The 11,496-nt window shown below is 50.6% G+C and overlaps 1 protein-coding gene across 3 annotated transcripts; it reads left to right on the top strand.

Moving 5' to 3' along the window:
• The first annotated feature begins 5,633 nt into the window (after positions 1-5,633).
• Positions 5,634-9,726, top strand: Foxa2 (forkhead box A2). Of its 3 annotated transcripts, NM_010446.3 has the most exons (3): positions 5,634-5,743; positions 6,707-6,776; positions 7,779-9,726. In NM_010446.3, exons 2-3 carry the CDS (start codon positions 6,708-6,710, stop codon positions 9,087-9,089), a joined length of 1,380 nt encoding a protein of 459 aa, NP_034576.2. In that variant the 5' UTR covers positions 5,634-5,743; position 6,707; the 3' UTR covers positions 9,090-9,726. The 3 variants fall into 3 exon arrangements, with proteins under 3 accessions (NP_034576.2, NP_001277994.1, NP_001277996.1); NM_001291065.1 differs by lacking the exon at positions 5,634-5,743 and having other exon boundaries at positions 6,655-6,776; NM_001291067.1 differs by lacking the exons at positions 5,634-5,743; positions 6,707-6,776 and adding an exon at positions 7,139-7,328.
• Positions 9,727-11,496: the final 1,770 nt, after the last annotated feature.

Below are 11,496 nucleotides of genomic sequence, written 5' to 3'. Positions count from 1 at the left end.
GAGTTTAAGGTCAGCCTAGATCTATAGAGTCAGTTTCAGAACAGCCAAGGCTAAGAAACCCTGTCTTGAAGGAAGGAAAAACAAACAAACAAACAAACAAACAAACAGCATTTGTTAGACCTGACAAGATTTCCAAGCCAATACCACCCCAGAGCAGCTGTACATACTACCTCAAGCCAGAATTCAAGGCGAGGAGTCCTCAATGGTAGAGTACTTGTACAACAACCCACAGCACCACCTCCTTGACCACCATAACCAAAACAACTATACAATAACAAAAACCTCACAAGAACAAACAACCTCCCCCCCCAAAAAAAACCCAACACCCTAATAAACATCAGTAGCCAGTAATGTAGCATCTGTTCCATGGAGCTATGGTGAGGGGGCAGAGTTGGAGATGGCAGTGTGCTTTGTGTAGCCAGTTGGTGTGAGATCTGATCTGCTATTGCATTCTCTACAGGAACACTGAGCCCTTGTTTTTCCTGCTGGTCCTACTGATTTTGGTCAAAATGGGTAGAACCCATCACCTTGGATTTTAATCTATATTTTTCCCACTGAAGGACTAGTTTTGAATGGAGGAATGTAGATTTTTCTCCTCACTTGAAAGTTCTAGGATCATTGTTGGAAAGAAACATGAAAATAGTAAGAGGTTGGAATTTCTGATAGAAGAGAGAGGGGCAGAAAACAAAGGAATCAGGATTGGTCACCTCTATAAACATGGCATTCCCTGTATATATACCAATAGAAATAGATTTGCCAAATGGGTAAGAATATATAACCCCACCTCCATTGTCACTGATAATATTGAAACAAATTGTGTGGAGCTATTCTGTGTTTATATCGAGCCACTGGTTGACTTTGAAATGGAAACTAAGAAGCTAAGACCACTTCCCAAGCCTCACATTTGAACCCCAGGCCTTGCTGCCTTGTGCCAGCTCTCCACATTGCTCAATGCCTCACTGCTTCTTATATATTGGTAGGACATTTGCTTATCCCACAGGTGGTCAGTGGTTCCGCAGATCCAATGGAATTCCCTCCAAATCTGCTACCCAAGTAACACAGAGAAAAGAAATGCTCAGAGTCTGTGAGTGGCTTCTCTGGACTGCTATCTTTCATGAAGTTCACCATTTATCTGGTTGGCAGGAATATCAGTTATTTCTCCCAAGAACAGCATGCAAATGAATATAGAAGCTCCCAGGGTCACAGATGTAGGTGTGTCTACTTTAAGCATCCCTCAGCAGAGACTTTCCTCCTCACGGTTCTCTGTTGTTATTGCTACCATGAGTTGTTATCTTTTATTTTCATCTCTTGCAATTATTTTAATCCTGCTGTAAGAGCTTCACACACCAGAAACATGCTAAAAGTGCAAGAATTGTGGATGAGATGTTAAGCATGTCTCAGAAATATTCCTCAACTTCTCAACCCAAGTGGGCAGAACGCTGGCCGTCTGTATTGAGCAAAGCAGATGAGAGTGGAGTCTGCAATTGCGTTTCTCAATTTCTAGGGCAGCCTATAAATGACAAACCTTCATAACTAAAACCCAGACTTCCAAACAAGCTCCACGATGCGTTAAAATGGGGGGGGGGGAGCGTGCTGAATTCAGGTGAACCTTGTCTTCTGTCCCCTGCTCTGCAGTGGAACCCTGCTGGGAATGCCCCCTGTGATTGCCATCAACAGCTCTGCATTTCCTCTCTCAGAAGGGCAGAGTCCATAGGCTGATACCAATAAGAAAAAGAAACCCAGTTTTAGCAGAATCAGAATCAGTTTGAATGATGGCTTCTTCCATTGTTCCAGAATGAGAAGTGGGTGACCATCTGTACAAATTATTTTTTTTAAAAAGACATCCTTAACATGAGAGCTAATAACCTTACTGTGTGTTAGGTATCCATAACATAATAAAGGAGGATGGAACATAAACAATATACAAAATAGTGTCGCTGTACTGCAGAAAAGTATACACTGAAGACATAGTTCTATCACCCAAATGAAATCCAGTTTTGTTTTGGTTTTGATTTAGTTTTGGTTTTGGTTTTGATGGAAGAAAATGAAACCTAGGCCATGCTCACACAAAGCACATTCTCCCACGGAGTTACATCCCCAATCCAATCACACTATCACACTCATGTTACAATGATTTCCTACCTGTTCCTTCTTTCCCATAAATCTTGCCACAAAAGCCAACATGGCTTATTAAAATTAAAATCTTGCTTTTGTTTCCCACCTCACTTTTATAGGCATTTTTTTGTGTGTGTGTTTTTACAAACACATGCAGCCTAGTAACCCTTTCCTTCATTCCCACATGTAAATATCCTATGGTGATGTGTTAGTACTCCCCATAGACAAGTGTTTCGATTCTCTCAAAACACACACACACACACACACACACACACACACACACACACACACACACACAGGAATATTTGAGGGTATGCACAAATGCTAGACAGACAAACCCTGGGGCGGGTTCTGGTTTTAAAAAATAAATTTCAGAACCCTCTGAAAGACTCAACAAGCAGCTGAAAGAGTCAGATGCAGATATTTGCACCCAACCAATGGACAGAAGTAGCTGACCCCTGTTGTTGAATTAGGGAAGGCTGGAAGAAGCTGAGGAGAAGGGTGATCCTATAGAAGGACCAGCAGTCTCAATTACTCTGGACCCCCGGGATTTCTCAAACATTGGGCCACTAAACAGGCAGCACACATCAGCTGATATGAGGTCCCCAACACACATACAGTAGAGGACATCGGGTCTTGTGTTCATTCAGAGATGATGCATCTAACCCTCAAGAGACGGGAGGCCCCAGTTTAGAAGTCAGGTGGGGTAGGGGGTGGGGGCATCCACATGGAGACGGGCTGGGGTGGGAAGGAGGTGTGGGATGTGGAGCAGTTGGAGGGTGAATGGGGAGAGTGGGCAATGGAATATGGAGTGTAAAAAATAAATTAAAAATAAAATAAAATTTAAAATAAATAAATACATTTCAGAAACAACACCACACCCACAAAAAATGAAGTGTTACCTTTGACATACTATATTCTGCATTGAGATTTTGGATTCAACTAGAGAATTGCACAGCGTTAAGCAGGGAAGCTGAGTTCTGTTTATTGATGTGCTCTTCAGCTAGTTTCATTGACAGAAAATTCTGGGGAGCAGTTTTGCTAAGGGACACTGGATCTCAGTCTCTCTCCAGCGACAGCAGAGATAGCCAATATTTGAGGCCAAATCAGAGGGGCCCCTATTGCCGCCAGCACTACTTCTAGAATAAAAAACAAAAACAAAAACAAACCTAGGAGATCAGTGGTCATTTGTAAAGAGGCTTTACACTGTCGCTGCAGTGCTGGACTGAAGAAGGGACGAAAGGGAGGGAGCAGGCAAAGGAACGCTTTGTATGGCTCGGCCCCAGGTGAGGTTTAGACTGTCCGGGGATCAGAGCTACATCTGTGTGCAGCGGGAGCTCCCGAGAACTTTTTCCTGGAGAGAGGCACCTGGGGCAGTTTGCAGCATTCCAGCTTGAAGGTCTGGTGCCAGGGCTCTGAATAAACCTTTAGAAATCACGGCGGCTCCGGGGAGGACCGGCGTACGCGCCAACGAGAGCGAGCGCCTGCAAAGCCAGAGGCCTAGGGAGAGACCCCGGGCTGCCAGAATGTTTCCGCTCGCTCGGAAGTCTACGAGCGCCCCGCTCCCCGGCTGGTCACTGAATGCCAGCGGCCAGTGGTGCTGGGATGGTCGCAGACACCTCTACTCCAATGTTCCAGGTGGCGTCATGCGCAGACCCACCCTTTCTCGGAGCTAGGAGACTAGACGCGGGTTTGGCTGTGTTCACTTCCACGCGGAGCACTTGGGTGGAGATGGGGCCAGAAGAAGGTGCCCAGGGACAGCAGTTGGAGCGCGATTAGGATTCCAAAAGCTAAAAGACCGGACTGGGGTTGACCCCGAAATCCTCGCGGCCGACAGGGGGCGCCCTGTCACTGTGGAAGTTGGATGTTAGCGCTCCCAGCTATCCTGAGATCTGAGCACACACAGTGTCTGAGGGGACGGTAGGAATTCTCAGATCTGAGAGAAGCATGCTTTGCTCCGCGTACCCACTCTCCCAGCGCTTGGTAACTAATTTTACACGTGCAATAATTTCTGGGATCAAATTTCAGCTGGGAGCACAATCAAAGAGCAGTGCAGCCCACAGGCTTACAAATACCCTGGCATTTAACAGAGAGGGGTGGTGGAATAGACCAACTGACAGACACAGACGGACAGACAGACCGACGGACAGAATAAACCGGAATGTTGATATCTTGAGTTTCACTTCCTGAGAGAACTGTCCTTGTTGTGTGTGCGTGCGCGTGTACTGTACTTCGACATGTAAGATCTCTAGACAGAACTAGAATGCTGTCTCAGTCTCTGTCTGCCTTTTTCTCTCTGGGGATGGAGCTCTCTCTCTCTCTCTCTCTCTCTCTCTGGTGGGGAGTGGAACTGTCTCTCTGTGATTCTCTGTGTCTCTCTTGGGGGGGGGGGAGTTGGGTGCCTGCATTTTTTTTTTGCTTTAAGTTTGAAAAATAGCTGCATCTATAAACAACATGTGCACCCCTCTTTTTCAAGTCTGCGGTCATCCTTGTGGGGTCCTGGGGAAGATGCTGGAGGATCTGATCTCTCTGGGTTCCCTGTGTTCACTAGGTGAACACGTCAGATTCACCTTCAGCGGGAAAACAGGCGTTGCCTTTGAGGGACTCGTGCTCTGCATTGCTTCAGATGACACATTAATACCTTATCTGTCCATACTATGTGCGTTTCAGCAGCAAAGGGCACTGATGTTGCTGCGTCTTCAGTCCAAAAGGATGCTGACCTCTTTCTTTACCCTCCAATCTGGCTTCCATTCTCATTCAGGCTTCCATGCTCAAAGCTCACCCCAGTACCTGCCACCTCTATGTACTCTTCTTCTACCACACGAAATTGTGGACACCTGGATTTGGGCCAACTATTTCCTATTTTCTCCATCTCCTAGAGAGAAGAGTTTGGGACTGTATCCCTACATCCTAGTCACATTTTCAGAACCAAGAAAGACTGTCCACATAAAAACGCCGGCAAGACCCTCCACTCCAAAATCTAGGCTTACCTTAGTCTCGGTCTTGGTAGCTAACAATATAAATGACATACTCTGTTGTTTTCATGTTTGTTTTGTTTGGGGAGACAAGGTTTCTCTCTGTAGCCCGGATGTCTTGAAACTCACTCTATAGACTAGGTCAGCCTAGACTTCTCTGAGATCCTCCTGCCTCTGCCTCAAAGGCAGAAGACAACACTTCAAATGACACTTTTTAACACCTAGAAGCTAAAGAGAAAAGAAACTGAAATTTTCAATTTTTATAAGACAGTCCTGGTCTCTGCAGGCAGAGAACACAGATCCTCCTGAAGTCATCCCACAAGGCCCATTATTGATTTTTTTTCTCCTGCCCTACCCCCACCTACTGCCCTGTTTGTTTTAGTTACGAAATGCTTTGGGCACCTTGGATTTAACTGAAAAGTAACCTTGAAACACCGAGGCCCTCATGCCAGAGGCAAATCGCTGCCTCCCGGGTATTGGCTGCAGCTAAACGGGTCTCTCCAGGCCGACTGAGGTGGGTAGCCAGAAAGAGGACTGAGGTAACTGACGACCAGGGCGGCCAGACCACGCGAGTCCTACGCGCCTCCTGAGGCCGCCCCGGGACTTAACTGTAACGGGGAGGGGCCTCCGGAGCAGCGGCCAGCGAGTTAAAGGTGTGTACACAGTTTTTCTAAATAGGACAGCGCTTTGCAAATTGGCTGTCACCTGCTTGTTGTTTTGACAGGGAATGTGCACTAAAAGGGAGGAAACCCGAGATAAATAAATCTGGCTTGCCTCGCTTTGCAGGCCACCAAGGCGGTACGCGCCTTCGGATTGACGAACCCCGTGCTTGGGGCGATGAGGAGGGGCGGGGCGGGAGCAGGAGACCTGAGTTTCTCCAAGGGTGGCTTGATCCCAGGTCTCTGGGTCCACGGAAGACTCCCCGTGGACGTAAAGGAAGGGACTCCACCAGGGCGCCAGCACGCCTGCTTGCAGGTCGGGGTCTTGGGAGTGCCAGGGACAGCAGGAGATGGGCTAGCTCGGGGCGCCCAGCGGCAGGTGCGGAACGCTAGCCCTGGCTTCCTCTCACCTAAGTGTGAGCTGATTATTCAAATGGGCTGCCCGGGGTCTGGGGATTGGAGGCCAGCGCCAGCGCACCGCGCTATATCACCAGCCGCTCACGTCATTGCGGCACTTGTCCGCTGCGCGGTCCACACCTCCTCCTCCTCCTCCTCCCCCTCCTCTCGCTCTCCCCCCGCCCGCCCCCACGCCGCTAGCTTCCCGCCGCCTCCCGGCAGCTCGACACTGCCAGCCTCAGCCTGCACCGGCAGCCCCGGGAGCGCGGCGACAGAGTGCACGCCCGACGGCGAGTCTCGGGTTCCGGCCTCCAGGGTTCTTCGGCCCCCTCCTCCGCCAGCCACCTTCCCGCCCACTCCCAGCTACTTCCCGCCGCAGGCCGCGGGAGAGAGAGAGGAAGTGGAGTCCAGAGAGGGAGAGAGGGGGAGCGCGAGAGAGGGCGGGAGGGAGGGGACGGTACCATTGCTGACTTTTTTTTTTAAGAGGGTGGGGGTGGGGGCTGATTGCTGGTCGTTTGTTGTGGCTGTTAAATTTTAAACCGCCATGCACTCGGCTTCCAGTATGCTGGGAGCCGTGAAGATGGAAGGGCACGAGCCATCCGACTGGAGCAGCTACTACGCGGAGCCCGAGGTAAGCTCTTGCCCTGGCCAGGGAGAAGTGGGGTGACAGCTATCTCCGCGTCCCCAGCCTCCGCACGCTCCCTTCACCGGTACCCGCCCCCCCACCTCTAGCCTTCCTGGACAGCCGCCTTTTCCGCCCTCCTTCTACTCAAATGGGTCTCTTTTTTATACGACACACTGTTAGCCTTGAGATAATATTAACTTTGTGATCAAATATTGACTTGCGGCGCCTCCAAATCCTCTTCGTGGCCGAGCCACGCACTATCCTAACAGAGTTATGTTTGGCAGCGCGCGGCTGGGGAGGGGTGGGAGGTCGGCTGGCGAGGGGGTGGGGAGCTGGGGAAGAGAAGGTGGGTAGGAGTTGGGGACAGAGGTACAGGCAAAGAATCAAAGACCAGTGGACAAAGAGAAAAAAAGTTTGTCGCTACGAAGCCGGGACACTAACAGTTCCTAGCCGAGTTGGCGGTCCCTTCCTTATTCCTCCACGCGATGCCTCCAGCTGCTCCCGGACTCTGTGCAGGCACTGCGCTTCACTCCCCTATGACTAAGGAGTGGGGTCCCGGTACGAAACCCCAGAATAGAGGACACTGAGATGATTTTCGCTTGAGACTGCCCCAGTGAGGTTCCAAAGGTGGCTTTTGACTACCTGGGATAGCAACGGAGATTTCCGGCCTCGGTGCTGACTCAGTGTGCTGGCCAGCTGATTTGAGGAGCCCCTAGGGAGAGTAAAATACATTTGGGGCGCCTGAGTTGGCGGTGGTCCAGGTCACTGAAGTTCTAGAATCTGGGCGAGGCTGAGCCTCAGGTCCCGCTGGCCCTAGGGCGATCTCTTTTCCGGCTCTCTTTGGGGCCCAGAGGACTTGGTGTTGGTGCACTGGGATCCAGGGAAAGCAAGAGATTCCAGAGGCTTGCACGAATTGCGGGGGACTGGGTCCAACTGGTGGGTGGGTGGGAAGATCGGGCGAGCTCAGCCTAGGTGCTAACCTGTCTCCTCCCCGGGCTCTGTCCGCAGGGCTACTCTTCCGTGAGCAACATGAACGCCGGCCTGGGGATGAATGGCATGAACACATACATGAGCATGTCCGCGGCTGCCATGGGCGGCGGTTCCGGCAACATGAGCGCGGGCTCCATGAACATGTCATCCTATGTGGGCGCTGGAATGAGCCCGTCGCTAGCTGGCATGTCCCCGGGCGCCGGCGCCATGGCGGGCATGAGCGGCTCAGCCGGGGCGGCCGGCGTGGCGGGCATGGGACCTCACCTGAGTCCGAGTCTGAGCCCGCTCGGGGGACAGGCGGCCGGGGCCATGGGTGGCCTTGCCCCCTACGCCAACATGAACTCGATGAGCCCCATGTACGGGCAGGCCGGCCTGAGCCGCGCTCGGGACCCCAAGACATACCGACGCAGCTACACACACGCCAAACCTCCCTACTCGTACATCTCGCTCATCACCATGGCCATCCAGCAGAGCCCCAACAAGATGCTGACGCTGAGCGAGATCTATCAGTGGATCATGGACCTCTTCCCTTTCTACCGGCAGAACCAGCAGCGCTGGCAGAACTCCATCCGCCACTCTCTCTCCTTCAACGACTGCTTTCTCAAGGTGCCCCGCTCGCCAGACAAGCCTGGCAAGGGCTCCTTCTGGACCCTGCACCCAGACTCGGGCAACATGTTCGAGAACGGCTGCTACCTGCGCCGCCAGAAGCGCTTCAAGTGTGAGAAGCAACTGGCACTGAAGGAAGCCGCGGGTGCGGCCAGTAGCGGAGGCAAGAAGACCGCTCCTGGGTCCCAGGCCTCTCAGGCTCAGCTCGGGGAGGCCGCGGGCTCGGCCTCCGAGACTCCGGCGGGCACCGAGTCCCCCCATTCCAGCGCTTCTCCGTGTCAGGAGCACAAGCGAGGTGGCCTAAGCGAGCTAAAGGGAGCACCTGCCTCTGCGCTGAGTCCTCCCGAGCCGGCGCCCTCGCCTGGGCAGCAGCAGCAGGCTGCAGCCCACCTGCTGGGCCCACCTCACCACCCAGGCCTGCCACCAGAGGCCCACCTGAAGCCCGAGCACCATTACGCCTTCAACCACCCCTTCTCTATCAACAACCTCATGTCGTCCGAGCAGCAACATCACCACAGCCACCACCACCATCAGCCCCACAAAATGGACCTCAAGGCCTACGAACAGGTCATGCACTACCCAGGGGGCTATGGTTCCCCCATGCCAGGCAGCTTGGCCATGGGCCCAGTCACGAACAAAGCGGGCCTGGATGCCTCGCCCCTGGCTGCAGACACTTCCTACTACCAAGGAGTGTACTCCAGGCCTATTATGAACTCATCCTAAGAAGATGGCTTTCAGGCCCTGCTAGCTCTGGTCACTGGGGACAAGGGAAATGAGAGGCTGAGTGGAGACTTTGGGAGAGCTTTGAGGAAAAGTAGCCACCACACTTCAGGCCTCAAGGGAGCAGTCTCACCTGTCTGTGTCCCTAAATAGATGGGCCACAGTGATCTGTCATTCTAAATAGGGAAGGGAATGGAAATATATATGTATACATATAAACTTGTTTTAAAGGAGCCTTTGGTCTCCTCTATGTAGACTACTGCTTCTCAAGACATCTGCAGAGTTTGATTTTTGTTGTTGTTCTCTATTGCTGTTGTTGCAGAAAAGTCTGACTTTAAAAACAAACAAACAAACAAAAAACTTTTGTGAGTGACTTGGTGTAAAACCATGTAGTTTTAACAGAAAACCAGAGGGTTGTACTGATGTTGAAAAGAGGAAAGAAAAATAATGTAAGAGTCTGGTGTACCGGACCAGGAGAAAGGAGAAAAACACATCCCATTCTGGACATGGTGAAATCCAGGTCTCGGGTCTGATTTAATTTATGGTTTCTGCGTGCTTTATTTATGGCTTATAAATGTGTGTTCTGGCTAGAATGGCCAGAATTCCACAAATCTATATTAAAGTGTTATTGCCGATTTTATCCCTGTATCCTTTCTTCTCCTTCTCTCTCTCTCTCTCTCTCTCTCTCTCTCTCTCTCTCTCTCTCTCTCTCAAAATTAAACGAACTTATTGGTTATTGCAAGGATATGGGAGGAAGGTGGGAGTTCGTTGCAGGGGGTGGGGTTGTGGGAGACGGGGTCAATATTGCTGCTTACCCAACATTTTATTTAAATATCATAATTGACTCAATTGTCCTGTTAGAGCCACTGTTTCGTTGTCCTCCTGATGTTTGTCCACCTAGCCACACCTCCATCTTTCCTCCTTAAATGCTTTTCAGAGTGTATGGGAAGACAACCCCTAACTGATGCAGTGACTACAGCAGTAAACACAACAACATTGCTCACACAACAACATTGCTCATGGTCACTTTTTAATTTTTGAAGTTAATATTACTAAACATGACAGAACACATAAATTCTTGATGGACCATCCCAGCATCTTTATTCATACTGCTATTTTTATTAAGGTGCAGAGATTGGAGAGAAGGTCTCCTTAAATGGCCCTGACTGGCCTGGGACGCATTATAAAGACCAGGTTTTGGTCCTGCCTCTGCCTCCCCAGTGCTAGGATTACAGACCTGTTGTGCCTCTTAGCCCAGCTAAAGTCCAGTAGTTTTAGTTTTAAAGCCAGAAGCAAAGGCACTCTCTGAGTGCACATACATTAATTTTCCACCTGAGTTACTGGGAGATGCGCTGATGTTGAGGCCCCTTGGGTTCTCGAGCTGGATATGCTCTAGAAAGGCAGAAGTTTACAGTTTTTTTAATATCAGGCCTCCTTTCTAGTCAGTGAACTTAGACTGGGTTTACCAATTTTGGTGCATGGCTCTTCCAGCTACTTGAAGCATTGCCCCCCCTAGACCTTCCTGTGCCATTGAGACTACCTGGCTCTAGGTTGTGCCGGGAGGGCAGCCTGTCTCAGTCTCACAGGTGTTATCCAGGTATTGGGAAACCTTGCTAGGCTAGGAACGATGAGCCACCTAATCTGGGGAAACATTTTAACATTGGGAATTGGGTATAATTGCATAGTTAAGGGTAACCCCCAAATCTTTTATTAAGAAGTTATTCTGTGGGTGGGGAGATAGGGAGGGATGGAAGGGTGCCCTGAGCAGCTTAGCAAATGACTCCCAAAGTAGTGAAATCCCAGTGTCTCAGGAATGGTGTCTCCCTTCTACCAGCCAGGGCAAAGCTGTTTGTTAGCTTAGGAAGCTCCTATAGGCAAACCACACTTGAGGCCCAGGGACTGAATGGGTATTTTGTGAGCCTCCAGGAAAATACAAAGACCCCAAATAAAACCTCACCAATCATTTCCACCACTCTGCAGATTTTCCAAATTGACGGGTAACTGTAGAGGAGGTCGTGTTTTGCAAAAGGAGCCTCCTCACGCTGACCTGCATCTCCTGCCCTTGAAGCTGTCCCTCCCGCCCGCCCCCAGTCTGACTTTCCATAGGCCATTCCCATGGAAAGAAACATAAAAGAGTTATGTCTGTTAAAAACCCAAGCAGGCATCAGAGGTGTTTCTACTAAGGGACTGCTGCTTAGCCCCGACATCTTGCTATGCCTAATTATTGCAACCTGGAATGTCCCACAAGAACCTCAGCCTGACCTCCTCTCTGATCCATTTCTGCCACTGCTCATCTCCATCCCTCCTCCGCAGGCCTGGCCTTCCTTTGCTCGTGTGTGTGTGTGTGTGTGTGTGTGTGTGTGTGTGTGTGTGTGTGTGTGCGTGTGTGCGCGTCTTCCCCCAACCCCCA

The sequence above is a fragment of the Mus musculus genome, chromosome 2 (assembly GCF_000001635.26).
Source record: "Mus musculus strain C57BL/6J chromosome 2, GRCm38.p6 C57BL/6J".
NCBI classification, from domain to species: domain Eukaryota; kingdom Metazoa; phylum Chordata; class Mammalia; order Rodentia; family Muridae; genus Mus; species Mus musculus.
The sequence above is the reverse complement of the archived record's forward strand: the minus strand, read 5'-3'. Positions and strand labels throughout refer to the sequence as shown.